General features: G+C 37.9%; 1 protein-coding gene across 1 annotated transcript in view; it reads left to right on the plus strand.

Moving 5' to 3' along the window:
• The window catches only part of LOC122787359 (mucosa-associated lymphoid tissue lymphoma translocation protein 1-like), a 584,376-nt gene that overhangs the window by 315,936 nt on the left and 243,788 nt on the right, over positions 1–24,652 (plus strand). Inside the window, exons 6-8 of the mRNA XM_044054015.1 lie at positions 1,321–1,499; positions 13,464–13,560; positions 21,041–21,088. Of these exons, the coding sequence (XP_043909950.1) occupies positions 1,321–1,499; positions 13,464–13,560; positions 21,041–21,088 (324 nt within the window). The remainder of the gene's footprint in view (positions 1–1,320; positions 1,500–13,463; positions 13,561–21,040; positions 21,089–24,652) is intronic.

Consider the following 24,652-nt stretch of genomic DNA (forward strand, 5'->3'; position numbering starts at 1 on the left):
TCAAAGGTTTACACTAGAGTTAATCATCTATGTAAAAAATACCCTCTAAAACGTTACACTTCAATTAACAATAAACAGTGATTTTTTAAGTAAAACATGGCAGTCAAAGTAACTGTTAAACTCTACTTTGCATACACTTTGGATTCATTTGCTACCTCTAATGTAATAATTAACAGTGAAGTGAGAATTTAGCACAAACATTGAATTAAGTTGTTAAAACTATATTTTGCACATACTAGATTTCATGATTGAGCATAATACTTGAACGAAGTAGTTAAACCTTATTTTGCATATACTTGATTTCATGATTAAGCATGATACTTGAACGAAGTCGTTAAACCTTATTTTGCACATACTAGATTTCATGATTGAGCATGATACTTGAACAAAGTCGTTAAACCTTATTTTGCACATACTAGATTTCATGATTGAGCATGATACTTGAACAAAGTCGTTAAACCTTATTTTGCACATACTAGATTGCATGATACTTGAACAAAGTCGTTAAACCTTATTTTGCACATACTAGATTTCATGATTGAGTATGATACTTGAACGAAGTAGTTAAACTTTATTTTGCATATACTTGATTTCATTTGTACCTCTACTGTATACTATACTCTAACTTTATTGTATTCTCATTATATTTTTTTCTCTTTTATATGAACAATGTTAAATTCTTATTTTTTAATGTATTGTAATTATTATACTAAAGTTTTGAATTTCTGGGTCTTTTCTCCTTGGGTCTCCACTGAAAATGGGCCAATGGCTCAGTTGGACTAACCCGGTTAACTAATGGCAAATAAATAAATTTTAAATGAGCTTATTATTATTCACGTGCTCATGTGATGGCCAGCACCAAGCACTATATTTGCTGGGCAGACCTGGCATCTCAGCATGAGTTATGCTAATGCTAAACAGACCATTGTCTTTGCTACTCAGATTGTTTTTTTTTTGAGCTACTCTCTGTTGGTGATTGGATGGTTGTTAGGAATAAAACAGCCTAGTACTTTGAGGATTATGAAGTCACCTTGATCCATCATGCCTCATTAAAGTCTGTTAGATTCTTCTTCTATCTCATCACAATGTTTTTCTTGTTCTCAGCAACTAATTAAGTTTTCTTCAGTGTGTTTATTTGAATCAGTAATTTAATTGTAGAAAAGTAGCACAATAAGCAGTGGTATTTGGTGCTATATTGGATGTACTAAGGGATTGAGTATGGGAAGGACCACCACTAAGGTGACCAAACTTTGGGTTACGAGTATAAAAACACATCATGTTTATCATTTGGCTTTTTTAAAGAGCTGTTTATTGTTTCAGAAAATGGCTACTGTGCAACACTGTCTGGGCTGAAGATATTGGTTCAACCAAACTCACAGGTTCAGAGAGAGGGTGATACGCTGGAGCTAGTCTGTTCTGCAATAGGAAACCCCCCACCACAGTATCAGTGGTTTAAGGATGGAAGGCCAGTTCCTGATGCCAAGCTGCCAAAATTTAAGGTATGGAAGTAATATATAAGTAACAAAATTTGGAATGAAACAATTTTATAAGAAAGTGAAGAGAAAATGGAAACTATTGCAGCTTAAAGAATAAAAAAGAATGGGCCACATCACCAAGAGAAATAAATGTGGGAGCTGAAATAGACAATGATGTAAAAAAAAAAAAAAAAAAAAAAACAGTAGCTATAAGTTTTTTTTTTAATTTTTTCATTAAAGAAAGAATGAGAAAACCTGAGGTAAATGTGGTAGATCTTAGATGAGACAAGAAAGTGAAGTAAACTACAACAGTAAGCACAAATAAATTGAAGGATTAGGTGGCTACGTACTATCTACAGAGGTAAATAGACAGATGGGATCTTGGTTATCAAGCTAAACAGAAATGTGCATGTAAAGGTTGAACAGAAAAAGGCAACTTCATATGAAAAAGGCCACAGAAACATTAAGGTGCAACATAGGAGATCGGAGAATGATTTAGAGAAGTGATGCTTTTGATGAGGGCCTGGGTGAAAGAGAAAGAGAGAGACAGTGGGAGACAGATGTTTAGGGAATGGAGCAAATTCCAAAATGTCAAGGAAAAAAAGCTCAGACTGCTGTTGTTTGTCTTTCGGCTTTTCCCAGTTAGGGGTTGCCACAGCGGAACTCCGGTCCGCTAATGATTGGCAGTACATTTTCACGAATGCCAAGGTGCCAGCTCGATGTCCAACCTTCAACGAAGGCATGCCCATTTATGCATGTCTTTCGAACGCCCACCCAAGCACGGGGACGACATGCAGACTCCACACAGAAGGCACTCCCCGCATTCCAGCCGAGAATCGAATGGGAGAACCTCTTGCTGTGAGGTAACAACATTACCGCTGCATCACCGCAGATTTAAAAAGAAGCTCAGACTAAAGGTAGGCAAATTAAAGCTCAGCTCAGGCAAAAAAAAAAAAAAAAAAAAAAGACTTGACTGTAGATGCTGAAGATTATGTTAAGGGGACAAGAACAGTTACGTGGTGTGAGGGAGCTTATGAAAGAGGTTGTTTATAGTATTCTAACAAAACATAACTATGTAGTCAGTGTGGTAATAAATAGGTAGCAAGATCTGTGAATGCAGAAGTTAGGAAACTTGAGACAATGTTGTTGTTTTCTTTCGGCTTTTCCCGGTTAGGGGTCGCCACAGTGGAACTCCGGTCCGCTAATGATTGGCAGTAGGTTTTTACGGTGCCGAGGTGCCAGCCCGATGCCCAACCTTCAATGAAGGCACGCCCATTCATGCATGTCTTTCGAACGCCACTCGACTGCGGAGACAACATGCAGACTCCACACAGAAGACACTTCCTTTCTGTCTGGAGTCTGCATGTCCTCCCCGTGGTCGGGTGGCATTCGAAAGACATGCGTGAATGGACGTGAAACTTGAGACAATGCTAGTGATAAAAACATCCAGATACCAATGGATATCTTTAGTGGAGAGGCCACTGTCTAGGGTGATATTTATGAAATAGTCAGTAGTGAAGGCCAAATAATGTAAATGAGACAATGGTTTTGAATCAGAGTTAATATTGCACAAAATTTCAAATTGAGGAGATTTATATTTAATGAGAGGTTAAATGCTTCTCTTAAAGATGAATATAATTGATAGGAGGCGAATTAACTGACTAGGACAATAGGATCTGTCTAAAGTTGTGATTTGGGCTTGGCCGATGATATGGAGCTTGAGAAAAGAATATCATTTTGGCACAGTAGCTGTGAAAAATGTGGAAAAATAACTATGCAATCTATGTTGCAGGAAATTGCACTTAGAAGAATAATACAAACTATGAATGATTTGGGAAGGTTAGTTCATATTATGAATAAAAAACAAAACCAAGCATCCATTTGGGCAGTGTGTCTTAACAGAAAACCAAACCAAAAACATAACTGTAGGAAAAAAAAAAAAAACAGGAACCATGTCTCTGGTTAACATAAAATTTAGAAAAATACATGCATTACAACAATCCAAAATATACAGATCGAAAATAAATCATATGGCCATTTAACACCAATCCAAATATGTACTTTTTTATTCTCTAAAAGTACAGCTTTCTTTCTAGAAAATTCTATAAAAGAAACTATGTATTATTATTATTTTTTTTTTATTTTTAACTTTTGCTTACTGCTTGTAATGTTAAAAAAAACATTTAATACTTACTCAGTTATTTAACCAGGGCATTTTGTGGCAGTAAAATATAACTGCCACTCTAATTCCCTGTACTCTAACAAAGATTATGTCTCTGTCTATTAGACCTTCTGGCAAGAAAATATAAATTTCTTTTGTCCATCACAATTAATGGTATGTTTATATACCTTTTATTATAGCTTGTGAAATGGGCAACATACTCTATGAGTTACAATAGTAATGACCTTATGGACCTATACTGAAATACACAGTCCTGAATGTAAAAACCTACTTTGTCTGCACATCCCACAGTGATAATTATGAAAAGGTTTAATAGATATTAGCCTACCATCTTGAAGTCCAGGATCTCTTAATAACAGTGTCTTAATGTTAGTTCTTTCCTTGTGGACAGACAATGGGACGTCACCCACTGTCTGAAGTAGCACAGGATGCCTTCTTAGATTCTTTGAGTTATCATATTATGTCTTCTTAATATCTTGACTGTCTAGTTTAAATTTTAAACTAAATTCATGTTTAGAATCATCCAGCTATTATTTATGCTTAAAATTCACATTCAGACCATCTAATAAAAGCTGTACTTTCATTATTAATTTTATTATTAGGGTCTTGTCTAACTTCCCTTCTCCATACATCCATCCAAAAACATCTACTTCAGAATTCCACAGACCTCCAATGCAGGCCAGAAATCCAGACTCATTAGGGCTGTACTGACTGAACACGATTATTAACACACTCATTCTAGGTAAAGGTAAAATGCTGCTTAAGGCTAAGGATGTACACATATTCTGAGAGCTCAGTCATGCCTCTCTTCATATAGAGGTACGTCTCAAGTCATTCACATTAACATGGACTATTACAGAGTCATAACACTACCTGTTGTTGAAAGACTTGAGTGCATATGTGATATGGCAGATCCTGGCACCTGACAGAGAGCTGACTGTGACCTTCTCCTTATCCAGCCTGGTGAGAGGGACATATGTGTGTCTCATGATGGAGTCTCCTATGACTAATATGTTAGGTTTAGTGTTTAGCCTTATGGGCTTGACAGATAAGACACTGGTGCATGAGCTGTAGGTTCATAGATTAGTACCAGGCTAACTGCTCTTATGAGCTATTTTAAGCCTAGCCAATTACCCCATGTGAGACTCGAACCTTGCACCTTGTGTCTGTAAGCATTATGCCAACCTCTCATCCTCAAATGATGTAACCTGAAGCTACATTTCATAGGTTTATAGACTGACAGTAGACTAACTGCTCTTGTGGGACATTGTAAGCTTAGCCAATTACCCCATGTGAGAATCAAACCTTGTGCTATTGTGTGTATTGTGTTCTGCAGAGGAAATATTGTGTAGCATGCTTGTGTTTGTGTTTGGGATGTCTCTTGTGTTTAGGTAAGTTTTTGGCGAGTACCTGGGTGGAGTAGGTGGTGAGGTGTGCATGCTGACAACCTGCTCAGTGTCAATGTATTGAATGGCATGTGAAAGAGCATTGATTCAAGGTTTTTAATATAGATGCATCTCTCACATGTTGAGTTTGTGTGCACTAGAAGTAGAGGGTTGTCTGTGTACATGAGGCAGTTGCTACACTGTCTCAGGATGCCCATGTCGACCAAGGTGGCTGGAGAAACTCAACTACTGAACTACTACTTGCCTCAACTACTGCAACTCAATCAACTGTCACTGGTTCACAAATTATACTACAACCCTGGTAAAAACCCAGCACTCCAGAATATAATACTACCTTATTCCACAACTAGATCCCTAAGATCTAGTACCTAAAACCTCCTAGAGGTCATCAAAGATAACAATAATGTCGGGAAATCTCTCTTCAGTTACTCTATTTCTGAAGCCTGGAATTCCCTGTCTACCCACCTGACTTCCATTAGCTCCACTAAACAATTTAAAAAAACTCTTCAAAACACACTTTATGAATAACTGGTTATGCTCCTATGCCTCCCCAGGTTAATCATTTACTTAATCTATTCTCCATCTACAACCTCACACCCTCAAACTATGAGTGCATCCTATTATGTATCCTATTGATATTACTGATATGAGTGATTCCTCTGCTAAGTTTGATTTCTATAGTAGCACAACGAGAGCATCATACTATGTATCCCTAACAAAACTGCTGATATGAGGGTTTCCTCTGCTTGATGTGATCTCTTAAATAGTCCTGTGAAAAATACACTTAGGAATGAATGTTTGTTACAATGTATTGCATGTATTATGTTCTATGCAATTTCTTCTGAAAAGCTGTATAATCTTGTGCTGTTTACTATTTTATAACTGAATATTCACGGATTCTGCTTGTTAATATTTACTAACAGCTATGTAGTAATCTGAAGCTTTTCTCCCCGGGCCTCCGCTGAAAATGGACCTGTGTCCAGTTGGACTTTCTTGGTTAACAAATGTAAAATAAATAAATAAAATAACTAGAAACTGTGGGGAATTGCCAGTTCATACTGCCAGGTGAATTTATATGGTTAGAAACAGGAATATGGTGGGAAAGGAGCCACACATAGGAATACCTGGTGGGCGAGTTGTGTTAATACCTCAAAGACTAGGCTTAATGCTACATTAGTAGGTAGAGTGGGGCCTTAGAACAACTCGAGGCCATTATTACAACGGAAGTGCTTACACAGCTTCACTAGTGCTGCCTCTTTGCCCAGAAATGTGCTAAAGATGAGGAATTACACTGTTGGGATACAACTGTATCTAAGGGAAGAATTGTCACAATTATCTGTCTGGCTATGGTGCACAATTTCAAAGCAGTCCATGTTGCTGTGTGATTAGCACACAAGCAGAAACCCACTCAAGGGTGGGGGTTAAATACCAGAAGGTTAAAACCTAAAACAACTTAAAAAAAAAAAAAAGCTCAAAAGAACGAATGAGGTGCTTACACCAAGCCCTAGACCAGTCAACCTTTGCCAGCCAGGAACCAATCAGCACAATACTCTCACTAGAGTGCAGAAGGGCCCTTTTTATTCCAAGATGGCCTAGAAAATGTGCTCAGAACAAACAGCCACTACAAACAAACAACCAGGCCTAGAAACAGCAACCCTGCGTCTGGACTATGCTATAGCTATTAGCTACACTATTTTAGGCAGAAAACACTGCGGAAATGTTTACCATAGCAGAAAAACAGCAATGAAACACTAAATAAAAGTTAAAAAAAACAGCAAGGAGACTCTAGAGAATGCTTTTAACTGCAAACAAACCACTTGTATGATACACTCCTTGGCAGGAAAATCAAATCAAACAGATGCTTAACAAATGGAGAAAATTTCCAGTTAATACTTTTCAAACAGTGAAAATGGCTAAAAAAGCTTTACAAACAATGAAAACAGTAACTAAAATGATTTAACAGGCCCGGTAAGGTAGACAATTGCAGTACAACAATGCAGTTTGTTTATAGTAATAAAATACATTTACAAAATTGGCAGCAGACAATAAAAAAGTGCAAGAAATGGTAAGAATAAGCAATAAATAGTAAACATAAGCAAGAAAACAGGCAACTTATGTTTTTAGGAAGCTCAGGAGCCTCTAGTCATCTGAAATATCAGCACAGAGTTGTGGCTGTGCCCCTCCTCCATTCAGCACAGTATGAAATGCCTGGGAAAAGTAAGTTGATAGAACATAATAGGAAGACAACACCTGGAATGATAGGTACACTAAGACCTTTCAGAGTGCCGAGTCACAGAAGCAATAAGAAAAGTTAAAAAATGCTTAAATCAAGCATAACTAGAGTCCCAGTGGACTGGAACAACTTAGTAGTGCCGCATTTCTAAACCTAATGGAGTATTAGAGTCTACAATGGTTCTAAAACTGAATTTGATAGCTTTCCCTTTGCACAGATTATATAAGTTGGTTAAAAACCTAAGAAAGGCACATACTTGATCATTCTGAACATGACAAAGGAATACTGGCAGATTACCACTTTCCATCTCTGCCCAAGAAAAAAATCTCTTTTCCCCTTAGAAGTATATTTCATTTCCCATTTTGCCTGCATGTACCCCCAGCAACCTTTCAGAGACTGATGGATAAAAAATAGAAAAATAATTTCCAATATACTGTGGCATAACTGGATGATGTGCTCATTTATTTAGAGGACTGGGAATCTCACTTACTTAAAGGACAGGCTGTACTAGAATCCATAAGGCAAATAGGCTTGACTGTAAACAAACAAACTGTATATTCCAGAAGGAAAATATTTAGGATTCCTTCTAGGAAGAGGGGTGATTAGACCACAACTAGAAAAAAAAAAAAACAGAGGCCATTAAAAAAAACTGTCCTGTACCCTGCACTAAGAGAAAGATGAAGATTTTCCTTGGACTGGATAGATACAAGAGAGTGTCTGTGTCTAACTGCATGTTTTGCCTGATCTTTGACAAATCCCACAAGGAAAAAGCTCCTATCAAGGTGCAGAGGTCTCTTGATGCAGCTAGAGCATTTAATGGAGTAAAACAGATACTTTGTTCTGAACCTGTGTTATCAACTCCTGATATTACTAAAGAGTTTTTCCCACATACTGTTACATCAAGGATAGGGTTACCTCAAGCCATTCAAAGTGAGAAGCACATGGTGTGCTATATAAGCAGAAAACTGAATAATACAGAAAAGATATACTCGGCTGTTAAGAGGCTGTCTAGCTATAAACTGAGTTTTCTGTACCTTGAAATACTATTTTAGAGATAGGCACTTAAATTTTGAAATGGATCATGCCCATTTACAACAGTTAATGAGATAAACTAATGGCAATACCCAGAGTCGGATCATGGTCAAATGAGGCCCTAGGGAGGGTCATGAATCGAGGACACCCCATACACAGTCTCCCCCTGCAGCCATTACAGTGTCCATACTGTTTTCTGCTTTACTTCTACAATGATTACAGATATTTAGATTAAATTTAAAACTTTTATTTCAACTTTTATAGTATAAACATTGATACACATTTGCTAAACAAAGCAATACAGTCTCACAATGAAAACAGACTTAGGTTTAACAGATCTCTGCCCTTGAAACTCACATTCATTGAAATGACATTAAAACTTATATTCATAGAAAATGCATCTGGCTATTGGTGAATAAAGCTTACCTTTGGGCTGTTTTCAAATCATAGGTCCTTTGCACAAATTGTAGGACCATGCAAGCATGCAGGAGTTCCTTGATTCACCTTCCTGATTGTATTAAATTATATTCCTTGTATAATAAGGCACCACTTATTAGAATGTGTTTTAAATTTATAGTTTTGAACATTTTTCCAGTAAGGAATGAAACGAAACATATGAACCAAGAATAACAAAACTGCCCAATTCAGAACATTTCAACCATAAAAGGCACTCAGAATTCTGTCATTACAATCCACCAATGTCAGTCAATAAGCACAATCTCTGCAGAAGTAAAAGTCACCTGAATAATTCGACATTAAAGAGATCTGTAACTGATGAAGAGGTGGCTGGGAGTAAACAGCTTTTTATTTCAGTGTTTCATCTGCAAATTCAGTTCCTGCTACCCTAGAAGAATAAATTGCCTATGCTACATTAAAAAAAGGTAAGCTGGTAATATTGCAATAGGGAATAGATGGTAAACTGATAACAGATTCCTAGTTGCTAGGCATCTCTCAGCCAGCCTGAATGTAGGTTGTTGCACCCAGTGGACTGTAACAGTTTGGTCGCTAGGTGCCATAGCTTTACTTATCAGATCAGATAAGTGCCCCATTAGAGAACCTTCTAATTTCTTATCTGTTTTGCTAATAATTGTTAGATGTCAGCTAGGAGAGGTAAGTTTGAGTGCGGCAGACAAATTCTGTACAAAGACTTACATACCAAGTGCCTGTTCTGCCTAGGCCCCGAACATGACTATAAATCCTGTTCCATCTGCCAGTCATTCATTCTAAAACCCCTGCAGTCTATCCTGTCCACACTTAGTACCTTTCCTTGAGACCCTATGTCTAAAACACTTGGGTCAATCCACTATGTTGGAAGGCCTGGATATAGGCCTCCCATCTAAGAAAATCTTAAGAGACCGAGAGAGCATTCTCCAGCTGTCATCTTGGAATCAGATGTACCCATTAAGATGGTCGAGCCCATGGTATGCCCATTGAGTTCTCACGAGTCTTCTACTGTGACACCGCTGGAGGCCAGTATGGATCTTGAGGCCTTGCAGATGATGGAGTCCTCTGATGAACCATGACTCATTGTATCAAAGGGCCCTCAAGGAATCCTTGGATCCTTGTAAGGGAAGAGATCCCTGGAACCGTAATAAAAATGCAACCAGGTTCAGAACCTTCTAAACTTATTCAGGCAGACATCACCCCTAAAAAGAAAAAACAAAAACTTAAATACTTGACATCCCCTACTGCATCCAGGGAAAAAAGAATGGATAGGTTTTTTTCAGCATCTTTTCAAGGTAGTCATGTCTTTAAAGCCTCCTTCCCTTGTGACTTCTCAAACCATTCCACATAAGCAGATCTTTCCTCTTTCTCAGACGAGGAACTGGATAAGGATTTGGATTTTTCCCTTGATTATTCATCCAAGTTATACTCCCCACAACAGATTTTGTCAGATGAGGGAAATTTACTCTCTCCAGACTCCCCCCCGAAGAGGCCTCCTTTGGAAAAAAAACATACAGAGCATGATGAAACAGTTTGAGTGTCAGTATGGACAGGTGTCTGAGGTGCAAAAGAGGCACTGCAATTTACTGGAGAAGGGCAGCTCTGCTCCTCCTCCACTGCTCCTCTTGTGCTTGTGGCTTACCTGGATGCTTTTCAAGCCAATTCTTTGGCTCAAGATTCTCATCCCTTTGCTCCAAAAAGACCAGATAGGGTCTATAAAGTTACTGAAGAACTGAAGTATTTCTATAAAGATCCTGTGGCAGACCCAGCCACAGCTAACCCTGGATTTAGAAAAACTTTCCAAGCTGATCCCTGGCACTAATGTTTTCCCAATGACACAGACAATAGAGCAATGGGCAGTTGGGGTAACAAAGTGTATACTTCATCCACCCTAGCCTTTAGGGCTATAAACTTTCAAACTCAGTGATCAAATATGTGCTCTGTGTATTGCAATCCTTAAGCAAGACCATCACAGAGGCACAGACTCCAGACTGAAAACAGCTCATGCAGTCTTTAATGGCCCAGGCTTCTTAAATACCCAAGCAAAGTCTAAAAAGTAGCAATAGTGATGTGGATTATTCTTCCAGGGCAGCTGCCACCGGTTTAATGATCAGGTGTTATGCCTGGCTATGGGGCCAACTTATACCTGAAGATTTTAAATCTTAGGTTTTATTCTCTCCCTTGGATAACAACCTCCTTCTTGGCTCACATTCTGACAATCTCTTTAAGGCTTTGCAGGACAGGGCAAGATATGAAAGACTGACATCAAATTCTGCTGTCCACTCTTCCTAGGTCCCACATACATTATCCAGCTAAATCCACCTCCTTCACCATGAGAGATCCCAAGACTCTTCATGGGCAAAGGAAAGTTCCCAAGAAAACATTTCCAGAAAATAGTCAGAGGGCTACTCCTTCTGGGAGGCCTCGGTTCAGTAGCAGACCCCAGGGGGTACTTATCCCTTGCCCCCCTACCTCCACCCCACTCTCACAAAGACTTTCTCTCTCCTTTTCTGTATGGGAAACAGCCTCAGACAAGTGGGTCCTCAGCATAATGAAGGAGGGTTACTCCATGTCTTAGGAAAACAGTTCAACTCCAGGGGGAATTCCTTCCACTTCTCCAGAACAGATACATGTCAGAGCCTATCATGCAAGACTTACTGTCCCAGAAGCCATAGAATTAGTTTTCCCATCCTATTAAAGAAAGGGATTTTGTTCAAGCCTTTTCCTGGCTCCCAGAAAGGAGGGCCCTTGGAGCCCCATCCTCAATCTTTTCAGGCTAAACACCTTTCTGAGAGTGCCCTCCTTCAAAATGCTGTCCTTGCAAACCTTTCTGCCTTTTCTATTCCATCAAGCCTTTCTGGCATCCTTAGATGTGAAAGATGCTTAACTTGGCATTCCCATTCTTCCTTCTTGCAGAACATTTCTCAGGTTTTATGTTGGATTATCATATATTCAGTTTACTGTTTTACCCTTTGGTCTATCTACAGCTCCAAGGGTGTTCACAAAGTACCTGGCTCCAGTAGTGGCTTTTTTCTGTACCCAGGGAATTCAAATTTTCCCATACCTGGATGACTTTCTAATCCAGGCAGTATCCAGGAACATTATTTTGAAGCATCCTCATTATAAAATACAACCTTTGACTCTCCTGGGGTTCACCATCAACTATAAAAAATCACAGCTCACCTCTTCCCATCTTCCTGGGATGTCATTTGGACATGCTTATCATGCATACCTCCATTCCTCACTAGAAGATCACCTCACTGGCCAATGAGTTCTTACTGCTTCCCAGTGAGAATCATTGCTCAGCCAGACAAGCTCTCAGGGCCTTGTGACTCATGTCTACCACCATTCCTATGTTACTCCTCTCCAGATTACACATGAGGAAAATTCAATGTCATTTGAAATCAGTGTGGTGACAGCACTCACACCCTATCAATATCAATATTCCCCTTCTTCCTTGCATCAAGAAGGAACTACTTTGGTGGAGCAACCAGGTTACTCTCAACCCAGGTCATCCATTCACTTGAGTACCAGGCAACCAAGTTCTGTTTACAGATGCTTCGGACAAGGTCTGGGGGGCTTGGACAAGATCACAGAGTCAAGAGGGAGTGGCCTGCCCATATACTCAATGAGCACATCAGTTCAAAGGAAATGAGGGCAATTCTTCAAGCACCTGCAGATCTTCTCACACCTGTGGAGACCAGACACTCTTTCGCTACACATAGACACTCAGTGAGCTACAGCCCATCTGTTAAGATGACTGCAATAGTGATCAGTAGGACATCTACTTGTATGGTACGTTCATACACAATCGTACTTTATATATTCCTTGTAGGTTTGAAAGATGTACATTATTCTTAATGTTTACAGATTTGTGTTCTTCTGCAGAGTGAGGGAGAATTGTTGCTCTTTAGCAGTGGTAGGAAGGCAGGCTGATGAGCAGAAGAGATTCATGAACTAGAAAAGTGGAACATTCTGTGATGTCTCCTGTCTTCATGCTGTAAAAATAATTGTATTTTAAATGTTGGATAGAGGAAAAGGATGGATGCTTATAATTAGAAGACGGAAACTACAGCTTTTCAGAATCACTAAAAAGAGTGGTCAGATTTGAAGGCAGTTTTCATTAGCATTAACTTAAGCAGGTAGATTTAATTTTATTTGGTTTTGGAATCATTTTGGAAGCATTTAAAGGAAGCCTCTGTAAATGTTATTTTTTTTTGAATTGGGAATCTAAAACTTTAGAAAGACTGGACAGATTTAAGGTTTGATTGCAGGGATTCCCAGTTTTAGTTTATGCAGTGATGTTTGGTTTTATGGGTTTGTTTAGTGGGAACTAAGGGAGTATGGGACCCAAATTTATATCGAAAGATATGTGTGGAGAGGGGTCAGCTGGCCGAAAATGGCAAATGGGAAGGAACATTAACATGTTTATGAAACTCTACCTAGACAAAAAGTACAGCAAAACAAAATCACATATTCTTAAATGTAGTAGCGAATCAAAATAAGGTAAACGTTGCATAACGACAGGTTTAAATAATTGTATTATGTTTTTGAAAGATTCTGTTGAGATTGCTTGTGATGTTATTTTCTTTTTTGTCCATTCTGCTTTATATGCTCATGCATTATAAATGATAAAAATGATCTAACATGTGACATCATGCATGTTAATCTGTTTGTTTTATAAAATGTAGGCTAAATGTGTGACCACAGCAGAGAGCGGGAAGTACAGATGCCAAGTCTTTAATCTGTTCCAGGAGATCTGGAGTACATCTGCCACTGTAGTGATTGGTAAGTGCTGAGGCTGTCAGATAAATATTTTCTTGGAAAACTGGAATTTGATTGGTGTCTTGAGTTTACAGCATCCATATATTAATACTCAAAAAAAAAAAATCAGCTGCAAAAAAAGTTAGGGTATAAATGCAGAACTGCATGTTTCCACACAGAAAGGCATGCAAAAGATGCAAATGTTGTACTCAGACAGGTTAGGTGTGCATTTAGCCACATTAAAATAGAAGGCCATTATGTATAAGTAGGTTAAAAACAGACATCTAATCAAGTGTGTGATGAGGGAGGGAACAAAACACCACACATTAATAAAACAAAAACTACTGTAAAGTAATGCCAGTCTGCCTGGACACATAAATGGAGCTTAGTATTTTAGATGTAGTAGCAAAAATTATTGGCTTATTTGCTTGCTCTTCCTGGTTTAAAAAGCATTTCAGATACATTGTTTGCAAGACAGCTGAAATGTCATTTGATTAGAAGTTTTAATTAGATGGCGTTCAAGAAGCAGGCCCACGTTTTGATGCTAGTGATATATAAAGCCTTAGGCGTGGCATAGAGTAATCAAAGAACACATTACTTTAGCCATGATTCAATCCTCAGAATGCCAATAATGGTTTACAGTTTGGTCATTTGGTCATTTTAGGATATACTTCTGCTCCATACCTTATACAAATAAATATGAAAAGTTGCACAGAAAGGAAGGTGAACTGTTACATGAGAATTACATGTTTTACTCTGCAAGACCTTAGGGTTTGATGTAAATGTATTTCACAAAGTGTAAGGATCTGTACTTTGGTACAAATAAACAAAGCCATGCAGTGAGCGTCTAGTATGACTTGGCATTCCAAGCATGTGCTCAGCTTTGTGTTCCATTAGGCATTGCTCAATCGACAATCCAAGTTACTTCTGTATAAACAAAGCAAACAATGCAAATTGTGCACACGCTACCAATATGCTATACAAACCGAGTGACAAATTTTACAGTTTTTTTTCTTTTAACAAAGTTCTCCACAACTGTTGATGTGCTGTTGTGGAGAATGCTTCTACACATTCACTTTTTCTGTTAAAGAGAGGCTTTTAGATACTACAGTTTGCCCAAGAGTTGAATGAAATAAAGCATAAAAACTTACAGGCGAGCTAATTTGGCTGAATCCCGCTATCACTTGCACCAATACGTTTACCTGAAATCAGCTCCATTATGATCACAATGTCATTCACTATAAAAAAGACAAACATCCACTTTTCTTACAGTAATATTTTCCAAACTACATAGACATGATGATTCTGGTCTGCTATCGCAGACACAAGACCCAATCATGTCTATAGTTAATGGTTAGATAAGCCGTATGGCCCTTGGAGCTTTAATAAATCAGTGGTATTCATTTCATGTGTTATCCTCTTCCATGATTGCACATCCTTGTGTTGTGCTTATTTAGGATTGTACTACTAAGTGGCGGATGCTAATAGGTGTATTTACATATCAGCTGCGCCTTCTCTCACTTGTGTGTTTTCCTTGGGGTGGCACAGTGGTTAGTGCTGCTGCTGCTACCTTTTAGGCCTGAGGTTCAATCACAGCCTCTGGATAATGTGTGAGAACTTATATATCTTCCTGTGCCTGGTAGGCTTTCATCAGTTCCATCACTTTCATCCTGTGTCACAAAACACGCTACTTATGCTCTCTAACTACTTTAATAAATTACCTCTTTGTATAATTTACTTTGCATTGCACTGTTTATTATCTTAGTAAAGCCATGCATCACTGAAGACAGATGGTTACACAATATCTTTTTCTAATGCAGCACTCTTTGCATTCTGCATCTACATACCTTCCATTTTCTTCTTGAAATGCTCTGTATGTAACACAATCATGCACAGATTGTGTCAGTTACACAGACATTTTATAGCAATGTTTGTTGAATAATCTTGTGACACATGCTATGAAATGCCTGACTCAAATTTAAATAGAGCACATGCACTAGAACATTGCATGGCAATGCCAGGTTCTAGATATGCACCATTACTTTTGCCAATCGTGCAGGGTAGAAGTATTGCATCTGCCCTTTACAATTCTGTAATCAGTTTCTTATTATAAATCTCTCAGTATGTTTATGCATTACAGGTATGAAGCTTACAGGACCACAGCTTCTTATTATGTCTCTAGTGGCCATTTTTTATATTAGGATAATCTATGTCATTGTCCAGCTCCTTAACTCCTTCTATACCTTTAAAGGTAGATTGTTAGTTGGTCAGAACTGAGAAAGTAATGTAGCAAATGAATTGTAAAGTATTTTTATTGTTAGCAAGTTATACTGCCTAGTTTTGATGATCGTCTGCTTTCTAATACTCCAGGTTTCATGCATACTTTTGTCTGTTAATAACTGCTATATTCACAGACTCCTTCAAGTCTGAAGTTTGTTTTGCTTACTTAGTTGTTTATGTGTTTACGTAATTTGTTTGCTTTCATTAAGCTAAGCATGTTGACTTCTGAATTGCTTGCTTGTTAGGAATTTGTTGATAGGTTTTCAGTTTAGATTGCTGGTTTGCTGGACAGATGTTTCCAACTGTGAGTGTACAATTCAGTCTTGTACATAATGGAGTAGATGATTTCAGCAGCTGAAAATGTATTTATGACATATTACCAAAGATAACTTTAGATTCTTTTTAGTCAAAACCTGACCCAAAGAGTCATTAAGAACTGAGTGTATTGGTTCATAAATTCATAGGTACTAGGCTATTGATCTATAAGGATCTTAAGAAGCCTAGCGTTACATTCCCATGGTAGTGTTTAACTGTTATATATTGCATATGAATAAACCAGAGATGGACAGAACAAGGATATGTTGGGATATTTACATACATTTAGTTTGGTTTAGGATAGCTGTTGGTTTCCAGTTCATATTGTAGACCCTTGTGGAAGAGTTCACTGTATAGTGATTTAGGTTAATATTGGAGAACTGTTTGATTTGATCTGATTTATAGTTGGTATTTGATTAATTTGACCTGAATTACTGCTATTGTAAAACATGGAACAAGGCATATTATTCATGTCTCTCTGGAAAACATAATGACAACAGCAATTAATAAAAGTGTTACATAAGAAAGACAATACATTTGCATTCACTTTTCTGCAGGAAGTCTAATTTAAGATTTCTCATAAAATACTTTAGAGTTGGCAACTGTTGAAATATACATCTGAGGGAATTCCAGACCATAGGGCAGAGACCAAACAGAAAATGTTTTGGCAGCACAACAGATTGAATAATGTGGACGTGTACGAGTCATGGTAGAGGGTCATTATCAAGAATAAGGCAATACAGTGAATTACAGTGATTCATATGCAGGAATATATTTATATTTATATATATGTATATATTAGCACAACACAAAAAAGGAATTCTTAAAGTTATCAGAAACCAGCCAGCTTGTTTGATGGTACCATACTCTGATGAAGTCCTCTTTCATTGCCAGTAATGAAGTGACAAATGTGATTTTCTACAATTTGGGAAATAAGTAATTTTCAGTAGTCTTTGCCCTTTTGATGGGAATGGAATTTTCAAAATATAAAGAAAAACTTCTTTGCCAATTACCATCTTACCATCCTGGTTAGATAGTTACCCATGATATTATATGTATAAAGCACACCTGTTATTTTATTCACAATCATGGATCTTTGTTAAGAAAGTTAGTGTAGAATCAGGCTAAACTTATTTTAGATGGTTACAGTCAGATGCTTATAAGTTCCAAATACTACAGTATGTGTTCATTAAGACTAACTTTATTAAGTTTTCTTTCTCCACAAGTCTGCCAGAACTGGGTTATCGTAGAGTCAAGGGAGTTACAAATTAAATTACAACAGTTATCCAATTTCCAGATGTTAGTATCATCAGCATATAAAATGATGTTAGTGTTTTTCATTGTGATAATGAGGAGTTTATATAGATGGAAAACAGCAATGGTCCAAAGACAGAGCCTTGAAGAACATCAGGTGGCGAGACAACATAGTATGTGGAAAAGTGTTAACAAATCTGCAATGCAGATGGTTTCTGAACTAGTTCAAGGAGATTGGGTTAAGGCCAAAGAGTATGAGTAATTTTATTAGAAGTTGATAGCAAGGTGAGAAGCCTTGGAGAGATTAATAAATATTCCCCTAGTACATTTTCCAGAGTTAATTGCCCTGTAGAGAGCATCTGTTAGGATTTGTTTGGATGCTCAGGCGGAACACTCCACATTTAATGATGAGCGAAGCCACTATTTTGCTGTTCTACATTGAACAGCTGTGGCTCTGCTACACGCATTCTGATTGGTTTGTATACCGCAATTACTGCCAATCGGCATTGCGGTATACAAACCAATGCATACCTCTGCTGCCCTTCCATATTACAGAGCATTGGCTGTACTCTACAGTTTTTGATTGGCTCGTACACCACATTTATAGCCAATCATGAATGTAATACATCAGCCAATCAAGTAACGAGTCTCAGGAGGATGGGAGCCAATGAGGGTTCCCCAATACAGACCAATCGCATTCTGAGAAGCCTTTTTGCTCCAAAATAATGGCTTGAAAAAGGCTTCCAGGAACCAGTGATTTTACTATAACCAAAGCAGAAGACCGGAAAGAAGTAAGGAGCTGCTGCAGATTGAAGACGTTGGGATTGGGACTTGGAAGCCAGGACAGGAGTCAGCGAGCTCAAGGGACTTCAGAGACCTTGCTTTGGTGGATCAAGATCGGTCAGATGGTCACTAGAAGTCAGATGGTTGCCGCTTGCTGGACAACCGGGGCTGATCATTGTTTTCGATTATTTGTGTGTGTGTGTGTGTGTGTGTGTGTGTGTGTGTGTGTGTGTGTGTGTGTGTGTGTGTGTGTAGACTGAGTCTGCGGATTGTATTGAGCTGCTGGTGCTGCTTACGTGTTTTATAAATGTAGCTGCAATATTTCCAAGTTTATAAGAGTAATATTTCCAAGTTTATAAGAACAATATTTAAAGTGTCTCTATTTCTGGGCTGCTTATCCCCCTATTACATTGGGCTTTTTCCAGATTTCTTTCACTAAGAGGTTGAGAGGTATGTCAGGATGGATGCCAAAAGTGAGTTGTTTATAGTAATGAGATGCTTTAAAGTATCCGGTTTTGCTTTCTAGTAGAACTTTAGAGTGTAACTTTAGTGTGTTTTCATAATGGCAAGACGCTGAACTGCTCAAGGAAAATGCGTAAGTGACCATATTGCGGTGCTGGTTGACAACATGTTGGAAAATGGCAATGTTTCTAATTTTATGTGCTGCAATGATTTCAGTTAACTTAATCATGATGTGTTGACAGCAATTTGTCCATTATAAAGTTTTCTTCTTTTTCTGAAAGAGGTGGTATAATAACATAGGAACTGGGAATTTGAGTTAGGCTGTTCAGTGGTATATTGGCAGGCTAGAATAGCAGATTATAAAATAAAGGTTTTGGATCTGAGAAGGGTCTTATTGAATTTTACAGCTGTTTTACCATGCTCCATGGCAATGGCATGTTTCGTGCAGTGCAAAAATAGGGTGTTCCATATTTTGACCATTTGTTACACATTGTTAGGGTCTGTGTTCCACATTGGCCTCTTAAGAAGTTTATACCTATGCATTCTGCATAATCCGGAGCACACGGATGCTCAGTATATCAGGTCTGTTGAAAGTCCATGTGTCCCAGTTATTTCGATGCTGTCCCTAATCTGGCTGCCGCAGAGTCTAGTAAAAAGTTGTTTTTGATTTTACTGATTCTAGAAAATGATGCCAAAGTATCTGATTTTTAGGCAAGGAGATACAGTCTTTAGGATCTGTAGTGTTATGAATTTGCTGATGTTCATGCTAATGTAGCAAAATGATATAGTTCACCAGACTACTGCCCTTTTAGAAGATATGCCCTTGGATGACTGAAGGAAAATCAAATGGTTAACCTTCTAAACACTCTGCCTTGGCTCTCTCTGTATTTGTTTTCCTCTGCTAAGTGGTCTTGTAGTTGTACTTTCAGTTCCCCTAGTGATTTGATAGCAATCTGGCTTATTTACCTTGAGTTAGTCTAAGACTCTTGCACCTTTTGACTTTCTTACTTAGAATTCTGAGGAGGATAAAAAATGTGTGTGTGGTTGATAGTCCAGTGGACTTGCAGTCTCCTTAACTTTAAGGAGTGTTTATAACTATGTAGTGAGACATTTGTGACAAAACTCACAAAACTAATTTGGTGGGAAATATGCATTATTTATCTTTAAAAAAAGTGTGTATACATCTCAGTCTCTTAGCTCAAGAAATCAGGATAAAGCCTAAAATAGAGGGGGGACAAAGCCTCAAAAAAGAAACAGATTTTAAATACTGCTTTTTCAAAATAAGAAAGTTGCTAGAATAACATTATTTGTGTTAGCATGAATTTTTGAAGGAAATAAACTCTAAAACTCATATGCATGTCATTATTTATTTCAATCTCCAATGATTGCCAACAAACCCTATATTTTATGAGTAAGGGAGCAACAATATGAGGTAACTATATGGACATTTTTGAAAATCATGTATTTTGTATGTAAAATACTTCCTCCAACACCATTTACATATACTACAGCAAGCTTGAAACATTAGGCAGAGGAGCTATTTTATATAAAAAAAATAGTATAATAATAAAAAAAAAATAAAAAAGTAAAACACAACAATTTTAGAGACAGGCCATTCTCTAAGCACAATAATGCCCTCCAGGGTGTGTGTTACTATGTAGATAAGGCCTTTTCAGGGATGTAGAGGCCCTCCGCTTGCAGCGTCAGGCCTCAGAACACCCCTAGGTGTGCATAATTTGCACAGTAAAACACACCCTGTAGGGCATTATTGCTTGCTTCACAGACATTTTACTTGTTTGTATATATGCAATGAAAGGAGATGCCACCATTCAATGCATTCAGTGATTACTTATTAGGGTTGAGGTGTGGCATAATCGTTAAAGTGTTTGCCTCACAGACAAGAGATACAAGGTTTGATTCTCACCAAGGGAAAATGGCTAGGCTTAAAATAGCCTACAAGGAAAGCTGGCCTAGTACTTGCTGATGAGCCTATTAATGACTCACATTTCAATTAAACACATAATTTGTAAATATAAACTACTTTTCCGTGTGGTCTTCATATTTTGAAAGTTATGGCAGTGGTAAGCTATTTGTAATCAACATGTGGTGGATATTATATCTGTGGAGTGTGATATTATGCATGTTCCATTGTTTTTCTGCATATTTTAGATTCTTCAGGCTCTTAGATTTTAAAGGACGATAGGTTTTGACAGTGATAACAAACATTTCTTAATTCCAAAAATTCTTTATTCTCCATTTTCTTAAATTTGCGATCAACTATTAATTTTTGTGTCTCCAAACAGATAGAGCACATGTAAGTGTATTTGGTGGTGCTTAACAAGTATTAGTTTGAAAGTGTTTATTTTTGTACTTCTAATTGTTTCTTTTTTCCTCTTTTGTTTCCTTCAAGGGTCCAAAGCAGTTGTTCCTGGAGAGTACCTGGATGAAACATATACAGGTACCAAAACACACCTTTAAGGCAAATATGACTGCAATACTGGCAGGAAGCCAATTATTAAAAGGCATATCTAACAGGATTTGTCAGTTTTGTATAGAACACCTCAATTCTGTTTGACATATTGTTTTGTTAGAAGGAGAATGACCAAATGCCTCCTTGGTTTATGTACCGTGTACATTTAGAAAACATGAAAATAATTTTCAAAGGATAGAGCATAACATCACAAGATCATCAATGTTAAAAGACAAGTAATTCTAGATACTATTTGTTCCTTGCTAATACCTCCCATGATGTTCCCCTCACCTCCAGGAGGGAAAAGCACATCAGGCCAATTATGAATTTGCAGATGCTCATTCATCATCATGGTTTGTCTTGAATGATGCGAGGGTTTCTGATTCACCTGTAAGAGTAATTTGTTCCAATCCAGAGATGGGGTAACTGTTGTGTGCTTTATATATATATATATTTGGAGGCTTAAATCCTTAGTTTGTGTATTTGTGGAGCCATTTGTTTTATGAAGGTGCAAGAGGTTGAGTAAGGTATTTGATGGAATGGAATGCAAGAAATAGATGTCCACATAGGAGTCTACAACATAGCATAGACATAGGGCTTCAAACCTGTTTTGGTAGCTAAGGGTCTTTAGATCAGTAACCTTTTAGCTAGGAATCCCCGGTGCCTTTCTAGCCATAGGCTATAGCTTGATAAAGATATGCTGAAGGGGACATTGTATGCTATAATTGGTCTAATTAGGGCTGAGTATAAAGGGATGATAACTTCTTTTGGCGTCCACTTCACATGACTGAATCTAAAATATTGAATTTTATTTGACTGAGACCACAATACCTAATTTTCAAAATACTGAAAACTCATTTGACTGAATCTCATTATACTAAAAGCTTACAATCCTGAATTTGAAAATACTGATTTTTAAGCCATAGACATGCACACTTACAACACCGACTAACTCTTTCCAAAACTTAAAAACTACTTACTTACTGGCTTAACAGAAACTGGACGATATAAAATCAAATTATGTGCCCATGCCCCCCACACCCCCAACTCTCTCTCTCTCTCTCTCTATATATATATATATATATATATACTAACTCCAGGATCGCACTACAGTGGGGAAAAGGGCATATACCTTTTACTTACCTTACAGTACTGTGCACACTGCCACTACTGCCAGGAGCACACAAAAATTTAAAGAGGCATACCCACACTTAGAAACACTACAACACTACTTTGTACACTATTATCGGTATTTTGACAGTTGGCACTTTAAGCTGCAGTAATGTTTTTTATCACAAACAAGTCACAGGTCAAGGGAAACACACATCACATCTATGGCATAAAATTCAGTATTTTGAAATTCAGGATTGTAAGCTTTCAGTATAATGAGATTCAATCAAATGAGTTTTCAGTATTTTGAAAATTAGGTTTGCGGTCTCAGTCAAATCAAATTCAGTATACTGAGATTTAGTCATGTGAAGTGGACCCCTTCTTTTGACCTGGATGAGGTGCCTTTAGAAATAAGTTGAGAAAGATAGAATGATTTCCTGACTACTGATGCTACATGGTAACTGAATGAGAGGGAGTTTTTGAACCAGGTACCAAGATCCCTGACTACTGTGTCCATTTGGAGAGGAGTACTTAACAATTGTGGCAATATTACATTGACAAATGTGACAATACTGTACTAATGTGAAAATACTGCTATTTTTTTACTTTAATTTAAGCCTTTTTTCTGTTTACCATTTGTTTGTAAGGATTATTTCTTGCTGTAACAATTTTATATCTGCGGGAATTGACTGATAACACCCAACTTACATTCACTGGCAAATTTTGTTTAGCCATGGATCTGAGTTTACCATATGGAGGTCATAAAAGTATATGCTAAAAAGAAGGGGTCTCTGATATCTGACTTCTTGCTTTCTGAAGAATCATCTACCATCTTAAATATGTGATTCTATTTTTCATGTAAAGTCTACATTTTTCCTGTTTCTAATACCATTTTGAGGAATAGGACCAAAGGCCTTGTTCAGATCTAGATATACTGCATGAAGTAAATGACTCCTATCCACCTATACTACGACTTTTTTGAATCATCATCATCAACTCATTTTTTCCCATTTTCTACATGGACTTGGGGTTGTTGTGTTAACTTTTGCCATCTCTCTTGATTCAATGCCACACTCCTGCCTTCTTCGACACTCATGTCTTACTGTCTCATATCTTATGTCACATAATCCATCTAACTCTTTGCTGGACACCCTCATTTCCTCTTGCTTTCTTCCTGTCTTTTCCAAACCTTTTTTACTAGATTGTCTTTTGCTTTTCTGCACATGTGCCTAAACCACCATAATCTGTTCTCTCTGATCTTTTCTGCAATTGGAGATATTTTGGCTTCTGCTCTTATGTCTATTTCTTCATCTGTCCCACAGTGTGCATCCTACCACCCTTCTCAGATACTTCATTTCCATCACCTCTAGCTTCCTAAATTGCTCTGCCTTTACTGCCCAGATTTCTGTACCATACAATAGGGCTGGTTGCACTACTGTTTTGCATATCTTACTTTTCAGCTTCTTTGGCATTCTTTTGTCATATACTATCCCTGACACTCTGTGCCAGTTAGTGCAACCCCTCTGATTCTAGCTTTGACCTCTTCATTCAGACTTTCCTTCTCCTCAACCACCTGTTCCTGATAGTGAAGCTGTTAACTTGCTCCACTATCTTCTCTTCTATATAATTTCTCAGCTTCTTCTGATTGCCCCCATGCACTGCCATTACCCATTGTCTTATCTGTACTCTGTTTCATCCTCTGTGCCTTTAGTTTTGCATTCCATTTCCGTATCCTTTGATGAAATTCTTGCTCAAAGTTTGCCTGTAATGCCACATCATCTTCATACAGCAACTTTGTTGATCTGTCTGTTCTGAAGCATTTGGTAATGTAATCCATCACAGTATGAACAGCACTGGGCTCAGAGCTGAACCATGATGCACACCCACTCCCACTGGAATCCCTCTGTGAGACTGAACACTGTTTGTACTTGAGTCATTGGATCCTTGTACATATCTTGCACTAATTCTACTAATATTTCAGCTTTCTTCAGACCTTGTCATATGCTTTCTCCAAATCTAGGAATGACCAGTTGGACTTTTTCTTCATCTCTAGCCTCTTCTCAACTGTCTGTCTCACTGTAAACACTGTGTCGGTTTTGCTGCATCCTGATCTGAATCTAAACTGCTCATCTCCCATCTTACTTTCTCCTATTCTGTATGTCTGTTTATCAATCATCCTCTGCAGAACTTTTATACAATGTGACAGGAGTTTGATGCCCACAGTTGTGGATGTCCCCTTTGTTCCTGTACACTGGCATGTGTATGCTTATTCTGCAGTCATCTGGGATACACCTTTCTTTTCACACTGCTAGGAGTACCCTCAGGAGCCATTTCTCCCCTATCTCGCCCAACATCTTAATCACATTTGCTGTGACCTCATCTGAGCCTGCTGCTTTCCCTGACTTCATTTTCCTTAGTGCTGTTCTTACTTCTTCTGTGGTG

This window comes from Protopterus annectens, chromosome 13.part0 (assembly GCF_019279795.1).
Source record: "Protopterus annectens isolate FY-2018-M chromosome 13.part0, PAN1.0, whole genome shotgun sequence".
Lineage (NCBI taxonomy): Eukaryota > Metazoa > Chordata > Ceratodontiformes > Protopteridae > Protopterus > Protopterus annectens.